The sequence below is a fragment of the Festucalex cinctus genome, chromosome 10, assembly GCF_051991245.1.
Source record: "Festucalex cinctus isolate MCC-2025b chromosome 10, RoL_Fcin_1.0, whole genome shotgun sequence".
Lineage (NCBI taxonomy): Eukaryota > Metazoa > Chordata > Actinopteri > Syngnathiformes > Syngnathidae > Festucalex > Festucalex cinctus.
The window spans coordinates 13,623,064-13,641,720 of record NC_135420.1 but is presented as its reverse complement, the minus strand read 5'-3'; the positions used below and the strand labels follow the sequence as shown (position 1 = coordinate 13,641,720).

Genomic DNA, 18,657 nt, shown 5'->3' with positions numbered 1-18,657 from the left:
CCATAAATTTGTTGTGTGTGCTGTAAAATACCGTGAATAACACTTTTTTTTTTTTCTTAATAAATGGCACATAGAGGAGAAGTATTATACATTGGGCTTAATAATAAATGAATAATGTTCACATTGTTTTTTATGTTTATACCAGTACATAGGCAGTTACTTATGGTTTGTAAAATAAATAAAAAAATTAATAAATAAATAAATAAATAAATAAAATCACCAATTTATAGCGCATTTCATAAACATCATAATTCAATTAGTACAAAAATTACAAAAACAAGATTTTTGAAAACATGATATTAATAAAATAGCTTTATCACAGATATGGGAAAAGACCATATTTTTAACTTGTATTTATTTACATGTTATTTGTATGTTTTGAATAGTTACTCATTCATATTATTCATTCTGATGATAAAGGACAGCAGCAAAAACAATAGATAGATACTTTTATTGTCATTGCATAAAATCATACAAAAAATTATACACTGCTGCGTGTTAGTCACTGTATTTTAAAATACATATAGAGGTGATTAAACATTAATTTGGTTTCACTGTCGTAAAACATAACTACAAAGTAGCCTGTTACGAAAATTTGCTTTGACACTCCATTACACAATAATCCTTCAGTGTGGTATCCAGCCAAGCCTAAGGGAATGTGGCTATATGAACTTCTAAATAGGCTCCAGGTAACCTGATCCACAGAACACCTGTTCTTGAAGCCCAACTATGGCCAAATCAATTAAATAAAAGAACACCTGGTAGTTATTTTAATCAAATCCTCAGATTGTTATAAATGGTCACCTGCTCACTTGGAATCAGAGCGCCGCTCAACATGAGAAGCCAAACTAAAGCTGCATCGGCCGTATGCACTTTCCAAACAGTCCGCCTCAGACTACTGCCCCCTAATTGGATTTAATGAGTGATTTAACAACACAGCACTGTCCCATCAAATCAAACTGCGACTGTCCAGTGCGCTTACGTTTGGGTCACTGCTCTGTAATGCCTACATCTTCCAGAAGCCTCCTTTCTGCTGGACTCGCGCCCTCCTGCCTCATTCCGCCGTCTTCTCCTCTCACCCTCCATTGCACCCACATAGTTGTCAACATTCTCACAACACAGGTGGGCCCTAAAGAGAGGTTGTTTTGAGCTCAGGGTGCGATCACACCTGTAGGTTAAAGGAGTGGAAACAAAGTTAAAGGGATACTTCACTTATTTTAGCCCATTACAGCAATAAAAAGTTGATATTTTGCCTATAATTAATGTGATACTTTCATTATTTTTCATATACAATTAGTACGTACCATTTTGTACACATTTTGTAACTTACCTGCTTTCTAGGTTTGGTCATGTGACATTCACAAGCTGAGCTGTGATTGGGTACCTGAGCCCTTGTGATGTCATTTTCAGTCGACAGCAAGTTACAAAATAGTTGCAAAATGTGTTTTTAAAGGTACTAATTGTACATAAAAAAATAATGAAAATATCAAATTTATTATAGGCAAAATATTAATGTTTGACTGCCAAAAATGGCTAAATAAGTATCCCTTTAAGAGATTAGGACTTTTTAGCCTTGATGTATGAAGTAACCAGATAATTAAATTGGTGAATGTTGCATTTTGATGCAGGAAATAACATCAGTTCTTCAAATAAATTAGTTTTTATGAAGTTTATATTGCATTCCCATTGCCATATAAAGAACAGTGGGAACAATTTCTGTTGAGATAGGTCTGACACCTGCCTTTTTTTTTTTTTTTTGTATAGCTCCATGTTTTCTTTAAAATAAAAAAAAATAAAAATACGGTACTTGACAGATGTGCTTGTTCTTTAAAATTTAAAATATTGATATACAGTACAATGAAATATGAAACAGGCATAATTTGCAGATTTTGATAGAACTGACCCATTGGGAGCTGCACACACATATCACTCAATTATGATTACACATACGAGTTGCCATGTAGCTGTAGATGAGTCCAATCATATAATCAGCTATTCTTACTACAGTCTTACTAATCAGGGAGAATTTTGCCTGGAAAAAAAGAAAAAAACTGACAATATTTTAATCAGAAATCCATTGTTAGTTTTGAACCATCATAAAAATCTAACAAAAATATATTTTTTTTCTTCGAAATTGTCCCCCAGTGTGTAATTTGTTGACCAAACAACAGTTAGCGGCATGTCCAGCTCCACCATTTTTGATACTGTAATATTGAGGTTAGTTTCTATAGGTTAGTTTCTAACACTATAGTACAAAAATATATGAGAAAATGTTTTATAATTATGACTAGCATGCAAATAACTAATTTCATATTGTGAACACGGCGTAACAGTTACCACCGTACTTTTTGGTTTTCATTGTATTGTTTCACACACATGGTCTAGAAGTGTTTTTATTTAATGTTGCTAATTTATGACTTTCACATAAATTAGTGACATCCGAATTTTATTTAACATCAAGATGTCATCATACACTCAGAATTGCCTGCAAACATTTTTTATTTTTGCTATTCACTGACAATTGTGTGCTAATCGACCAGATGAGTGATGCATAGATTTTTATTGATATCAATCAGTCGAAACAAGACCTCTCATATTTTGTTCAGCTCCATATTCACAGAAATGCCAACATGACTTTCCTTACCCCAACACCTTCCTTTTTGATATTCACAAAATGAACCCCTTTATGAAATGGGCTCATCAGTGGGGAGGATATCCTGGATGCTCAACGAGCATGCACGTATTACAAAGACGATGGAGTAGCTCTCCACTCAATTCATAATGCTTACAATGCTTAATTATTAGGCCAAAGGAGAAAGGTTGTGGGGCTGAGAGAGCGAGGGGGCCCTGCTGGGCTCGTTAAGAGGTTCAACATGTTATTTTCTCACCATTTGTTGAGGGACTGTTATTGCAAGGTATTATTCTCTAAATCCAACACAATATCCCCTATCCGCTATGTAGAGAGAGCGAGAGTAGAGACACCGCGAATTTAACTACATATACAATAATATGTAAATAACATTTTGTAAGATCCTACTGAAATTGTTTGTAATAAATAAAACATCATTGAAATAAAAGCAGATTTTCCTAGATTGGTTATATATATAGTCATGAAAAAACAAAATAAATCAAATAAAACAAATTAAATCAGACATTAAAAACAAAATTTTAGAATCAGTGATTTTATTATGATAACGCCTCAAATCGAAGTCTGTCCTATAGCAATTATATATCAATAAATGCATAAATAAAATTCAATTTGGCAATGTAAAAAATAATAATAATAATAATTATAAATAAATAAATAACTATTAAGGTTGCGTGTACTTTAGTTTTATTGTAACATTATCACAGATAACTTGCAGATTTACATAATTTCCCAATTATTAAAACAGTATTGTACTTCTATGGGGATTGGTAGGCACAGTAGTAAACATGTTTCATGTTGTACCAGAAGTAATGAATACCTTACTTCTATATATTCGTTTCGTTATATTGAAACAAACAATCTAATAAATATATCTTTTATTTTTATGTTTTTAAAGGCTATAAAATTGGATGTGACTTAGCAAAACTACAAAAATTGTATGCAGTATTACAAGTATGTAAGAAATCCACCACCATGTCCTTCAGTTGAGCAAGAATCATATTGTCCCATGCAAATTTAATTATCAAATGAATGTCATTTCAAGTTTGACCTAATGAGCAGTTGAAACTATAAATATAATAAAGTTGCATTGTATTACTTTTTCATACTAAGCAATATGATTTTGCAAGCAGAGACTGTAAATGTCAAACAAAATTCTATTGTGCCTCGTGGCCAAGGTTTGATTGAAACCTAAATTCACGAGATCCTCAAAGTAATGAATGCAATACAGGAAATGTCTTCACTGTTCGCCGTGTGATGATAACCTCACTATAATAGTTACAGACTGTTTAATGGTCTCGGCTGGACCCGGCGGCCATGCAGGGCTACCATCATCACAGCACTGAAAGTCACCGAAATTTATGCCTTACTGCTGGAATCTATATTACTGCTGACACTTTGTTTTTATAGCTCTACCACATAGATTCATGTATCTTTTTTCTCGTACTTTTACTGGTGGGAGGGACGACCAATTCTTCTATTCTCACTGCTGTTTGCGTTTTTTTTTTTTTTTAAACGCTTCTGCTCTCATCATCCCTCCCCAAATTTGCCCAATTTCTGTTCGGTTCAGCAGCAGGGCAGTGGGTCACGACACCGGCTTGATTTTCACACTGTTCCCTCTACTGAACGACACATCACGTTAATCGGGGTTAACAACTGCGCCGGTGCCTTGCTGAGCAGGGCTCCCATCGGCTTAACGCGGCCCGGCTCTGGTGATCCAGATGGGTTCGTAATCTGTGCTCCGGTTGGGAGTGGAAGCACATCTTGGCAGGCTGATTGCCTGCTTTCGGCTGACGGTGCTACGGTCAGTTGGAAATTAAAACGGTGTCACGGCGGCTCAGATAAGCATCGGGTTAGAAATACGGCGATGAGACAAAAAAGAAAAGAAAAAAATACATGGCAACCGTTCTCGAGAGAACCACACGTATTTTGTGCATTTGAGACTGTACAGTATGACATACATGAAAAACGTTTCGCTTTCAGAAAATAGTCTCTACCAATGACAAACAGAGTACGTGACAGATTTGTTTTCTTTTAAATGTTTGAAAACACGTTCATCTTGTCTCTTTTTAAGATGCTGTGCTGTTATTTACAAATACAACAGTTTAAAATAAACATTTTTATTTTTTAATGTTCCACTCCTGCTCTGCAAGTGACACTAATGGATGTCAAAGCAGTTCACAAATGTATAATCTAGAATGTTTTTATGAGTCAAAATTAAAAAATTAAAAAAAGGACTGCTGATTTTATTTAGTGTTTAATACAACATGAAAAAGGGAGGAGAAAAAATGCCTGACTTTTCATATTTGAATGTTAGCTTCAAGCACTTCAACTGCCACGGAAGATGCTTTCATCACGGTTTGCCTGTCCGATCACATTGTTTTCAACTTGTCATGTGCACATGGGAACACCACATGTGGACGACTTGGGGCAAATCTTAAACAACACCTGTGTTTTTTCTTTATTCAACCATTCTTCCATGATAAGTCAGGCTTCGTGTGTAGGCTCTATATGTACCGATTGACCGATAGTTAACAAGTTAATGTAGCTTTACTAATGCAAAAACAATTTTTAAGTTGTATTTTTTTTTGTGTGCAAAAATTAGAATAAGGAAAAAATCTGTCTTTTGTGTGTGTTCAATTAAGAAACAAATAAAATTAGGTCCTCAGTGTTTGATTTTTGATTCCCTATTGAAAATGGAATGGCAGAACGATAGTTAGCTAGCTAGCTAGCTAGATACACAGTAGCCTAGCTAGCTAGATGGATAGATAGATAAAAAAAAAAAGTGCTTTCCTAACAATTGTTGCTAGTTATCAACGACAAGAATAAAACCAAAACATATGATTTATAATACGCCAGTGGGCTGGGGGGAAAAAAGAAAAAAAAACAAAGTTAAATGATGTCACAATATGTAAAAAGGATTATGATTGCAATAATCAAAATAATCTAACTTTGACTTTGCCTAAATATAAAGAAAATATTGTGGTTCTTGTTCTGCATATGCCCAAGGATTGTCTTGCCAAATGCAAGCTGGCATAGACTACAGCTCACCCACAACCATAATTGGGCCAAGTGACATAGAAAATATAGTAGTTGGATAAAAGTTCAAAACATAGCCACATTCATGATATTATTCCAGTGACTTCTAAAAAACTGTATTTGGAAAAAAAAAAAGAAAAAAGTTTGTATCCCTGTCGTTACATATACAGTAGTGAGTGAGGTAAACTGAGAAACTAACCTTCAGGTGAACTCAGATGGTTAGGTAGAAAATACAATAAACTCAAATACAGTGATATTAAAATGTTCAAAGAAAAATATGCATACATATTTATGGCTTTCACAGGCCTTACAAAATTAAGTGGCAAAACTGTGCTTCTAAAGAACTAAGTGCATAATAAATCAAACAAAAACACATTAACATAACTAAAAAGACAGTCACTCCCACTGTCAACAAAATGACAACGCTCTAAAATGAAAACAAACACTTCAACAGGGTAATTCAAGTTGGAATATAAATGCACACATTTGGATTTAAAATAAACTGAATTAAAAGGTTAGGATTTGAATACAAATGAATGACATTTAAAAGGAGAGTCAACCCAAAAACGTTCGCCCACACTAGTCTAAACACTTTTGCTTTTGTGAAATGCAACCATTTTTATCCATCTCAGGGGGTAGCCATTTTTGCCACTTGCTGTCGACTGAAAATGACATCACAGCTGCTCACGACCAATCGCGGCTCATCTGTTTTCCAAGTTTGGTCATGTGACACTCACAAGATGAGTCGTGATTGGTCATTTTCCAACTGTGATGTCAATTTCAGACAGCAAGCTTCAAACTGACTAGATAAAAAATTAGGGGAATTTTTGATGCTTAATTCATATTTCACAAACTCAATATTAATCAGAATACAACTTTTAGACCAGTGCGGGCTGCATACAACATATTGAAGAAAATGTTGGTGTTAACTTCTCTTTTAAGTATCAAGTTGTGTTGTTCTCTGTTGTATATTTGAGTAAAGACATGGGCTAAATATGTACAAATGACATAAAATTCACATACAAAGTGAGACTGCTTTTTAAGATTGAAGACGGGGATTATGAAAAGTAAGCAATGATGACTAAAGTGTGACCCGTTTGTCAAAAACATACTGCAATGCTCAATGCATGAGCAGCTGACCAGTTTGCGTTTGACTCACTCATAGCTGTAGGCTGCATTTATTATTTTATCCATTCACTCTGAAAAAATAAAACTAAATACACAACAGTGAGTGAGGAAAGTTTTTTTTTTTTTAATACATTGAATAGCTTAAAGTGACAAGTTCTATTTTTATAGCAACCAAACCACATCTTTCTTTTTTTTTTTCTCTCCCCCAAGGTAGACCTTTTGTCACTGTGCAGCCTTAAATTTTGCCGCTACTCTGATCCACTCTTTTAAACCCCATAAGCGCCTTGTTTTTGAGACGCCGCGCCTCTTCAGAGTGACACATGTTTTATTCATTTAAACGGATTCAAGGGCGGCCGGCCTATCGTGAGGACACTCACATCCTCTCGCAGGTTTCTGTTGGTGCCACCATTTTGATTTGACTGTGTAATGGAACACCTTCGCAAGAAAAGCATGTGCGACACGAGCGCGCAACTAAATATTTTACAGGCCTGACGTTTCATGCTGGAGCTTTCGAGTACTGTATACCTTTATTTATGACCCATCACGGTAGTGTCAAAAAAAGTCCTGTGAAGTGTATCCTTTTTTGAACCATCAACTTCTTGCCCGACGTATGTGGCAGTGCAGCGGAAAAAGGTGAAAATGGAGGGAAACTGTGTTGCGGTATGGTTTTAACCATGGGGATGTGATGCGAGGCCATGTCAGTGTCACATCCGCAGCGCATCATCCGAATGTATCCCAGCCAAATCATTAATAAAGCCCAGAAGATACACACACACAAAAAAAACAATAAAATACTTAAGCTCTACAGGCCCTCATTGCCCTTTCAGGAGAAAAACACAGTTCACCAAAAGTTCACGTTTGTTATCGTTGTCAATCCTGCCCTTATACGCCTCAAACTATCCCCGTGATTGGCTGGAAACACAGAACCAAACATACCCCGACTACTGTTGATATGACACTCGACGTGTTCTACACCTCTGACCCTGATATGCGGGGTCGCTGTTCGGTCAGATTGCCGCTGCAGGCCAAGTGTGATTGGGGATTGTGTGTGCGTTGTAGTTGGGGATGGGAGGGGGGGCGCTTTCGGCGGAGGGACAAGAAGAGGTAAAAGCTCAAAATATCTTTGTATCTGGCCTTGTGACATTTTCAGAGTCCACACCGCCCTACATAAAGCAAGTTCAAATGGAGTTCATGATTGAAGCCACACCCCTTCGCCACATTGTCATTTGGGAAACGATGTGACGTCATCGGCAAAAAACCGCCTCAACTTGTCACCTGTTTCCAGTTCTGACACTTTGATGACACCCAGTGGACCATCAGCAACTGTAAAGGTCTGCAATCGTTAGAAACCTGATTATTTATTTATTTTTTTTGTACACTGCAATGACCAGTTTTTTTTTTCTTCCTGTACATAAATAAGTGCATTATTGTCTTTTCTTGACAAAAAACAGTTTTATTTGCATAATATGTAAAAAAATTATTTATTAGAACACTACAGAATGAAAGGTTATGCCACAGCTGTCCTAATTTACAGTGATTTGTTTTTTACAATTTGCCCAAAATCACCAAAATTATTTAAGGTGATTTTGAATTTTTCTGTTTTTTTTGTTTGTTTTTTTTAGTGCATAATGGGTGTGTGGGTGTGGGTGTATGTGCACGCATGCACATGTAATTTACTACATTCCACGTGCATAATTGGGAATTTTATTCATTTTCATAAATACAGTAGAAAAATATACAAATAGATAATTTTCTATGTATTTGAACCATAATATTGAGGATTTCCTCATTGAGATTTATTTTCTGTAATGTACTTCTCATTTTTTTTTCCACTTGCAAATTATAAACCAAGCCTGAAAAAACAAAAACATTTTAATATGCACTTAAATCTATGCCATTTGAATTAATTTATTAATTTACTTCTGACTACGAAATTATTTTCAGTTATTTGTTCATAAAATGAAAATGTTTTCACTGTTCCGTATGATTAATCAAGCGCTATAATTGAAATGAGAAATGCAATGTCTTAAAAAGGACACCTTAAGTTGAGACGTACGGTTTAATAATTTATAACGTTTAATAAAAAAAAAAAAAAAACAGTAGAGCAAACAGCGTTAGTTATATCATTTGAGCTAAAAACAATTCAATTTCTTTGCTTGTGATATTTTTGGGTTTTGTTGCATTTACATTATCAAGTATTAAAATGGTTACTTTGGCAATTAACTGAATACAATAACACATTTAACTGAATACACAACTGTTTGCCACAAAAATTACAATATTTGACTATAAATATATTTTCCTGACAGAGTTGCTTGGAAGAAGCACTAAATTAAATTGTCATCCACTTTCAAAGTCCAAGTGTGCCCACTCGTGGTAAGTAGAAGTACTACACCATGACCAGTGGTTTATTGTTGTGCTGCCTTGAAAACTCAAACTTGTTTAATGCAAAACAAGTCATTTTATGATGCAGTAATATTTGTTTAGCTTAAATAAGGAAATCTTGTCAGCGCTGGAGCACACCTAAGATGACAATTGGACACACGTCACTTGGATTCCATATTTCCATGGGAAATGTACATGTTTACCAAACTAGTCCTTCCATCTTCATATGTGTGCAAGGGCGCCCGGTGGTACGTGGCAGGGTAAAGTCGAGCTAAGCTTAAACTTAGCTCTGGCAGAAGGAGGAAAGAAGTATTGCATACTTTTTTTTTTTTTTGTACTCTACACATTCAGCATATCCGAACCTACTTCCATATTTCACAGTAGGTACAGTTTCTAATCTTTGTAGTCTTATTCTTTATTTATTTTTCCCCTCATCTGTAACCCAAGCTAATGTGACTTGCCAAAAAAATGCAGTTTTTCCAAAGCTTGGCAAAATCTGGTGTCTTTGGTTTCATGTTATATCAGTGTCCATTTTGGGATTTTTCTTTAAATGGAAGTATACTCTCAATTTTTCCCACGTGTCTACATTTTGCTTGCATTAAATTCAACAAATTTTCAAATTCATAGTTTATTGACTCGCAACTCATTGCTATCAACCTCACCAGATAAATTAACTTAGGTCTCCACTTTCTGATTCTTCTTTTTGAGAAGGTTCAACCAGCCGCTTGTAAGAGAAGGCCAGCATCATCTGGAGAAAAATAATGACACATCAAATGTCCATAGTTCTCTTCACTTTACATGTCTTCAAAATAGCAGTGTGACAACTCCATGATAATTTTTCTTTTACAAAATTACTAAATGTATTGCTCCTTTACTTTTCTTGTATGAAGCTTACCGTGAGGAGTGCCAGCAGCGCCATCATCACCCCCATCATGATATACATGTTGTCGGTGAGGCCACCAGCCCACAGCGGGCCCAGAATGGTCGCTAGACCTCCGACTGAGCGACGCACCCCCTGACTGAAACCTGCAAGGCCAGCAACACCTATTATATATACTAATTAGGGTCAACAGTATGTGCTTTAGGGGTGGAGGGATGAGCACATTAGAACGGAAATGCAACATAATGAAGAATGCTAGTCAGTTAAAATGGCAATAAATTTACACATTTAGAAATCTACAAATTATACTTGTAAATAAAAAAAAAACACAAACAGGAAAAAAAAAAAGTCAGGTACTATATTGTTTATCTGATTTTCAACATATTCGTGAAAGACTGCTAGTGATAGATGGATTATCAGCTGGGCCGATTATCATGGCCAATATTTGGCATTTTTGCAAATATTTCCATCTGCCTTTTGTTTTTGTTTTTTTTTAACTCTATAAAACCAAGCATGTTATTAAATACAAGATATTTTAAGTCCTCTAGTTCATGAGTATATTTTTTAGAGATAGACCAATAAAAATTTTTTCAGGGCAAATACCGATAGCGATTATTAGTAGTCAAGGACACATAACTGATATTTGGAGCCGATATTCATTTTCACAAAAGGGAAAATATTGGCATCAGAATTAAAAAAATAATAATAATAATAATAATACAAACTCCAGCTCTTAAATTGTTTTCTTTTTTTAAGCATATATTTATTGAACAACTTCTAGGGTTCGTAAAATATTGTAGTTTAAAATAAAATCGCCCAGGTGCAGTTGCATGTCTTCAAAAGTTAAATAAAAACGTAAGTAAATAATTTGTACAGTAAATACATTATTCCAAAATATCTGAAGTATTAAAATTGTATTTTAATTTCAAACAAAAACAGAAGGTGCAAATAGTTCCCAGGCTCAGCAGCATCTCTGAAAATTTAAATAATTAGTTAACACTTTTTTAAATGGATCTGTTATCAGCCGTATGATTCTTCAAAATGGCGAATGTCGATATTCATCAAAATGCTGAATAACGGCACCGATAATCGGCCCAGACGATAAATCGGTCTATCCCTATTTTTTTTTTTTCCCCATTAAAACCCTGACGTATTTGATCTGACACATGCAATGCACGGATAATCCATTAGAGGGCAGTATCACCCAGCTGATAGCTTTTCTAGCGACCTTGCAAGATTGCCCCAATTGAGAAAGGAGAGACACCTATACTTAATAGTGGAAAATGTTCTTTCTGATTTTTGAAAATGCTAATATGTTTGACATGTGTGTTTATTATTATTAGATTTTTAACAGTTATAAAAGTACACATTTAAAGCATTGTGAGGCAAATCAAAAGCCACATGTGGAAGTAGATTTTCAAATAAAAAATTTTTGTTCAAAAGGACCAATAAATACTCTTGTTACACAGAATAAGAATTTTCTCTCATATATTTTATGTTTCGGGCTTCATAGGGTTAAAATCGACGGCCGATAAACGATCAATTAAAAACTGGGTGATTTTCGCCTCAGTCTGTTCTGAATCCTCTCCAGACAGTCCAGTGAGTAGATAGATATATGTAAGCCGCTCTGGCAAAAAGGTCCGCATGTTGCATTTCGGCGCAATTTACAAAAATAGATCATGTGGTCAAAAATGTGATTTGGAAATTGCTCCAAAAATACCCTCAACATCTCTATTTGCATTTGCTAGCAGCCCAAAAGGAGAATTGGAGTCAAAAATTGGTTAGTGTGTGTTTTTAGCTGACTTTCACGTTTTAGGCTGCAGTTTCTTACCTTGTGTTTTTTCAGAGGTAACTTTAGAGAAGAGTGAAACCTGGGCAACAGCTACAAACGGCAAACCCAGAACCTGCAGAAACACGCCTATGACAAACTCGGCAAGCTGCCATGGGAAGCCACCTGCACAAAGACAATCCAGAACAGGTTCTTTCTTAGAGCTGTGTTATTATTGCAGGTTAGCTAAGGTAAGCGTTTCCTTCGGCTTTTGAACCAAACTTTGTTGGCCTTTTTAAGAAAGTTAAGGAACAAGTTGGGAATAACATTTTACTTCAACTAACTTTATGATCATTAAAGCATGCTCTTTATTACTCCAAACAAAAGAGTCAAAGAATCCAAGCGAATATGAATATGTGAATATATTTGAGCTCTGTGTCCATGCTTTGTGTTTGCAAATCATATGACGCATGCCATAATGCAGACTGACCTAGCGGGTTAGCCAGGAAGATGAGGCACCAGACACAGGAAATGTTGCAAATGCTAAGGCCAACAGCCAGAATCACTCGCTCAGCAACACGCCGACTCAGCCAGCGCACGAATAAGAAGCCAGTAATCACTTCCACGCCACAGAGACAGTACATGAGGCTGTTCTCCAACTCCCCATAGTTGAAGTACTTTTGGGTCAGTGGTGTCACCATGGTCTGGAGAACAAGTGGATTATTATTATTAGTATTATTATTATTATTATTATTATTATTAAGACACAATAAAACAGTGTCATTTTGGATTTGGGATCAATACAGCAGAGTAAAAGCCACTGCATCTCTTTATACACTGTAAAAATAAAATGGATTTCCCCCTCCCATAAAAAATATCTATACATGTATCGTACCTCCAGTGCTGTTTGGTTAAAGAGGGTGATGAATTGAGCAGCGAGCAGGACAACCACCTCTTCTCTCAGGAACTCTGCAGAGTTGCAAAAAAATCATGGTCAAAGAATCCATGGAAGTGCATGTGTGGATGTGTGAAGTACAGCTGTCAAATGATTATTATTATCATTATTATTATTATTATTAGTTTTTTAATCAGATTAATCACTTAATTTATAAGGCATTTTATCAACATTTTTAACCGCTAAATTTATAGAGCAACTGTTGTTATTTTTTTAATGCTAGGAGGATGTCTTCAACGTTCATCCTCCTCTTTCTCTAATCACTTGCATAATTTAAAATGGAAAAAAAAAAATGACCCCAATAGTTTGACATGAACAAATATTCTGACTGTCATAAGCAAACATTTATTAAAATGTTTTACTTTAATGCATGTATTTATGTTTATTGCTCAAACACAACCTGTGCTACCTTGAATGTAACCATCCGCTGTCAGCTAAAGGATCATCTGTGGTCAAAATTAGTCAATTAAAATTAATAGTCAATTAAAATTTCATGGTGGTAGCGGTAGATAAAACAATACATCAAGGATAATTCTATGGCTTATATTTTGTAGAAGTACAGTAGATATAAAAAGCCAAATGACTGCTTTTGTGATATATAAAAATAAGACCAGGATATCTCATCAAAAACTTTTTCTACTATTAATGTGGACTATCATTTTGCAACAATTGCTTTTTTTCATCTTTCTGACAGGCAAAGTAAAAATAAACTAGTATACTAAAATAATGTGGTTACAGTCTCTTGCAACTGGGGATGTGGCCATGTTCAGAACTTACAACTCATATTCAAACATGTGAAATGGGAGGCAGCACCAAGGTGATTTTGGTGAACCAAAACTAACGGAAAAACTAAAATTCAAAAAACAATTTCGTTAACGAAAATGTTTTTAAAAACGAAAACTAACTGAAACTACATTTTATGTTTACAAAACTAACTAAAACTATAATTAGAGCAAAAAATGTCCGTTTTAGTCTTTGGTAATTAATTTAGCCTTTGGTAATGATTTAAAATATGATTGTAAGTAGATTTATTTTGAAATTAACCGGAATAAGGACATTTGAAAGTGTGTCACACAGAAGTGACATCATTTAGCAGCAGCCAATAGAAAAAACACCTTCAGATGATGTCGCTCCCATGGTGTTTTTTTTTAAATATTGCGCACAGGTAATTCACTTAAAAAAAAAATAATAATAATAATAATAATAATAATAATAATAATAATACCGAAACTAACTAAAACTAAGCATTTATTAAATAAATAAAATTAATAAAAACTAACAGAAGGAAATAAATTTTAAAAAGCAAACTTAACACAAAATAAAAACTAACTAAAATGAAAAATTCCAAAACTATAATATCCCTGGGGAGCACACACACCTGACACCATTTAATGTGCTTCTGATTAATACAAATAAATTTAAGATGTTCTCATGGGCTTTTTGCACCCTTTTTTTTTTTTTTTTTTTTTTTTTTTGGCTTTGCTTACTAACAGAAGCCTGCTAGTATTGTGGTCAATCTCACTGCCATTTCGAACAATTCATAATTCCATCCACTTTAAAAAAATAAATAAAAAATATACAAGTCACTGGTACAGGTCACAATATCAGTTGATAAGGTTTTCCACATGAAGTCTTTTTTTTTTCTTTTTTTTTATTTTTTTTATATATATCATAAAGATTTGACTTTTGAGCAGGTGTGTGCAGACTTTATCTACCTCGTGAGAGACTGAAGTTCTTAAAGGGATTGGAGGACTCGTGGGACACTGATGGCTCAGGAGATGGGGGAATTTGAGTCAAGGTTTCATCAGAAGTTGCAGTAGTGTGATTCCTGTGCGAGTCAATGGCGGCCACAGAGCCGTAGGAGCCTACCAGCTCCTGAGATCGCATGAGTGGCTTCACCTCCTCTTCCTCCTCATCCTCAACTTCCTCTCCCTCTTCCCCTGTCCTTTGTTTATTCACCACATCAGTGTACTCGGCTTTAAGAGTCTCTTTTCCCCTCTCCAGAGGTGGGAGATCCCAGTACATGAAGACCACGGCGAATTGAAGAAGAATCCACAATAAACACATGAATAACTAGAAGAAAAAAAACAAAAAAATATATAGAAAGATTCCACAAAATTACAGTTTACCAGTTGTGATATTTTATCAATGTTTTTTTTTTTTTTTTTTTTTTGATGCTTTCTATTTATTCATGATGACAACTGACTGACTAAATATGACTTTTATGATAAGTCATGATGAGAAGAAGAGCAAGATTCTATTGACGAGAAGTTACGGGACAAAAATGTTAGCTGGTGTTGTCATATGTTCAACAAGTACACCCACTGCACACCAATTGTTCAAAAGGGAGCTGGAATGACTAACACTGACCTATTTAAAAAAAATAATAATAATAAAAAATAAAAAAAATAAAAAAATAAAAAAATCTGCCTATAATGCTGGTTTCACGAAAATCAATCAAAAAAAAAAAAAAAAAAAAATTGAGTTTCTGTTGATTAACTCATTTGCTCCCAAAAACATAAATGTTCTATTTTATATGTATTAATTGTCCCAAAGGCGTATTTAAACGTTTTTTTAGGTATTTATGCTATGCTATGCTTTATTTATGCATACCGAAGGCTTTGATGAAGCATCTCAACTTCAGAGAACATGTGAAATTTTTTTTTAATGATTACAAAAACGGCCAGCAGGTGGCAGCAGAGTATAAGAGATCAACCAGGGCCATAGTGAAAACAAGTTGTTTCCCCACAATTCTAAGCAGATTTGTGAATAATGATAAAACTTAGATATAGACTAAGTCTATAATATTAATTGCTGCAAAACAGAAACAGAAATGTACTTTTTTTTTCCTGATGAAAGAAGAAACTCTAATCTTTCTTTAGGTAGGTTCCATGTATTACAGCAAGAGAACACAATATTCTGTGGGCCTTGCAAAATCTGTCAAAATCCAGTAAAACAGCCGGGAACAAAGGTGGTTGCTTCAGTGAAAATGGCTGGGAGTGAATGAGTTAAAAGTGAACTGTCACATAGAAAAAATGTGACAAACTATTACTAAGTATTTCCATAACTTAAATATTAGAAACAAAGTATGACCAAGTGAGCTCAAACTACTGTACAACACACATAACAAACATCTTACTGTATTAAAACATGTATTCTATTCAGACAGACTTATTGACTTCTTACCCCTGGTGCAGTGAATGTATTGACCACAAAAGGACCCAGGTGGAAATCACACAGTCTCAGGAAGATGTTAAATGCTGGACCTGCATCAAACGTACATATAAAATGTGGTCAACAGGCGTACAATACAGGAGCTGATTTTTCTGCCTAAACAGAGGAAATTATAAATTGAAAAATAACAACTATGATTATTAGCATTATACCAGAGACATCCATAAAATTACTATAAAAAATCCATTAAAAAAATCCATCCTTGTTTAATTAATTTTAGTATAATTTAATTTATTTTATACATTATCAGAGCACTCACCAATCAGAAGGCCCACTTGTCGACAGACCATGACAGCGGCAAACACAGTGGAGCGATCTTCTGGGGCTGTGCTTCTGGTCAGGAAACCGAAGATTGATGAGCCAGCGCCTGTGCCAATGCCTGAAGAGAACATGTCCAGCATAACTTCATGACAATGCTTGAACTGAATAGAAAACAAAATCATTATGGCAACAACATAAACTAACAGTTACATAGCTGTTTCATCTGTTTGTTTGTTTTTTGTTTTTGTTTTGTTTTTTAGCCAAACTTACCAAATACGCAACAATCATCAGTTAATAAACACTGTTCGGAAAACAGAAAATGATTTTGCAATACATTTTAATGCAACAATAAATGTTCATGACACGTCACGTAAATGCATCATCAACATTACCTGCCACCAGTCTACTCGACAGTAGGACCCACTTGGAAAAGCCAATAAAGTACATAAAGTTACCTGTACAGTGAAAAGAAAGAAAGAGTTGAATACAAAACAAAAATTTAGCTTTTCGCAAGTACGAGCAAGTCACTCACCCACAATCTCAAAAATGTTGGCAAACAAGATAATCTTCTTGGTTGTTCGTGTTCTGTCAGACCAGTGGCCAAATAGTGGTCCGGACAGGAGACCGCTGAGGCTGAACGCTGATAGGGTCAAACCCAGGAAGTACGATGGGGCCTCTAATGTTTGCAAATACCTCCATATAGTGGGCAGTATCACGGCTGGGGACAAAGATGAGAAGGATTTGCTTGGAAAAAAACAGATACACTACATATTCTAATCAAAGTGGATGACCAAAATCTTATAAATTATTTTTCGAATGAACAGCTCTCTCGTTACAGTCCTGTAGAAACCCCCCAAATACAGTATGAACAGCAAAGACATGCTGTCATTTTATGATTCTGAAAACAAACCATTAAGAACTTGTCCAGGTGGATTCTGGGAAAAATTTGCTGTAACCTTGGATTTCTCACGAGCCAGGACAGAAGGACGTACGTAGAGGCCCGAGAGAGTCACGGTCACAGCTCTCAGACAACTATAAATCATTGTCTTGGGCAGCGTGGTGATTGGAAAACATACTGGTATTTCACACTAATAGAGTACGAACAAATCCCACATGCTGTTTATGCTTCAAGGCCGAAACCCAAGCACTTCTACAATGAAACATGACTACAACTCCAATCTTAGCATTCTAGGACAAAGCAGCATGCTGACTCATTGTAATTCACATTTCCTAACCGAGTGTGCAGACAATGAACTAAACTTTGACAGACCAGGAAGACATTTCTGGATACTAGTTGTCACATGTAGAACATCATTGTCACATCTCCCTGACAAGGATGTCTTTATGTGAGACTGAAGTGATGGGTTGCAATGTTTAAGCCCTTTTCAGTGGCACAACTTGTTCAGCTTTTTGCAATTTGGTGTCTGCAAAGGTTGACATGTTGGGTATATGTCTGGATCACTCCTTTTTTAAGCAGACACTCTTTTTTGCTAATACGACTTTGGTAAGTCACTTTACTTACCTGGAGTGATTGGCTAAGTAAGATAAACAGCCAGGAACAACCACAGGTACAGTTGTTTGACTTTCGACTAAGTCAAACAAACTGTTTTGCTAAAATGTTCACAACAGACAGCCACAAGTACATAACGTATAAATGCACTTGCACAAAATGTTGTTAAATTGACAGCGTTAACCAAAAGTGATCATCTTGGCTGTTCAGGTCTACCTAACTGGAAATATGCCCAAAGTGATATTATCATGGCTGTCAAAATGTACTTAACTCAATTGTACACAAACAACGTATACATACAGGTTCAACGTAATCAACTTCAGATCGGGATTATGATCAAAGCATCAGCAATTACGACAAGATAAACGACTGCATGCAAGCTAACAATACATAGCATTTTCAAAGATATATTTACCATATTCCACGCCGCTCAACAGAAAGATGAGTCCAATGGTACAATACGTCAGCTTCTTTCTCCGTCCATGATCCATGGTGATGGGTTGCTATACACGTTTAATGTTCACCTTCATTATTCCGCAGGTATATTTCAATTTGAGCGTCTCCACAAAACAACGCGATCAACATAATCCAATAGGCGCTGCTTCCAATTACATCCCAGTGCGTTTACTATGTAACGTGTCCATGGGACACATGAAATGTATTCTAACAGTCGGAAAGCATTTCCTTCTCCTACTAGTTGTAAAGCTTGTGCCTGGTTGCATTCAAAAGTCCGACTAGTAGAATTGACAGCACGTTTAAGTGAAAAAGGTTGCACAAGCACCCGGCCAATCCTGCGCATTTTAATCCTGCAAGCATCACTTCCGGGTATCTGATTACACCTCAACCAATC

At 35.5% G+C, this 18,657-nt stretch overlaps 1 protein-coding gene across 3 annotated transcripts; it reads right to left on the bottom strand.

The window, feature by feature from the left end:
- Positions 1-494: 494 nt before the first annotated feature.
- mfsd8l1 (major facilitator superfamily domain containing 8-like 1) lies at positions 495-18,598 on the bottom strand. 3 transcript variants are annotated; one of them, XM_077533300.1, is made up of 12 exons: positions 18,223-18,598; positions 16,830-17,015; positions 16,690-16,752; positions 16,296-16,415; positions 15,989-16,068; positions 14,518-14,875; positions 12,743-12,816; positions 12,338-12,551; positions 11,911-12,033; positions 10,095-10,225; positions 9,862-9,947; positions 495-1,168 (listed from the first exon to the last, which is right to left on the bottom strand). In XM_077533300.1, exons 1-11 carry the CDS (start codon positions 18,296-18,298, stop codon positions 9,870-9,872), a joined length of 1,503 nt encoding a protein of 500 aa, XP_077389426.1. In that variant the 5' UTR covers positions 18,299-18,598; the 3' UTR covers positions 495-1,168; positions 9,862-9,869. The 3 variants fall into 3 exon arrangements, with proteins under 3 accessions (XP_077389426.1, XP_077389425.1, XP_077389427.1); XM_077533299.1 differs by lacking the exon at positions 495-1,168 and having other exon boundaries at positions 9,812-9,947; positions 18,223-18,597; XM_077533301.1 differs by lacking the exons at positions 495-1,168; positions 18,223-18,598 and adding an exon at positions 17,820-18,193 and having other exon boundaries at positions 9,812-9,947.
- Positions 18,599-18,657: the final 59 nt, after the last annotated feature.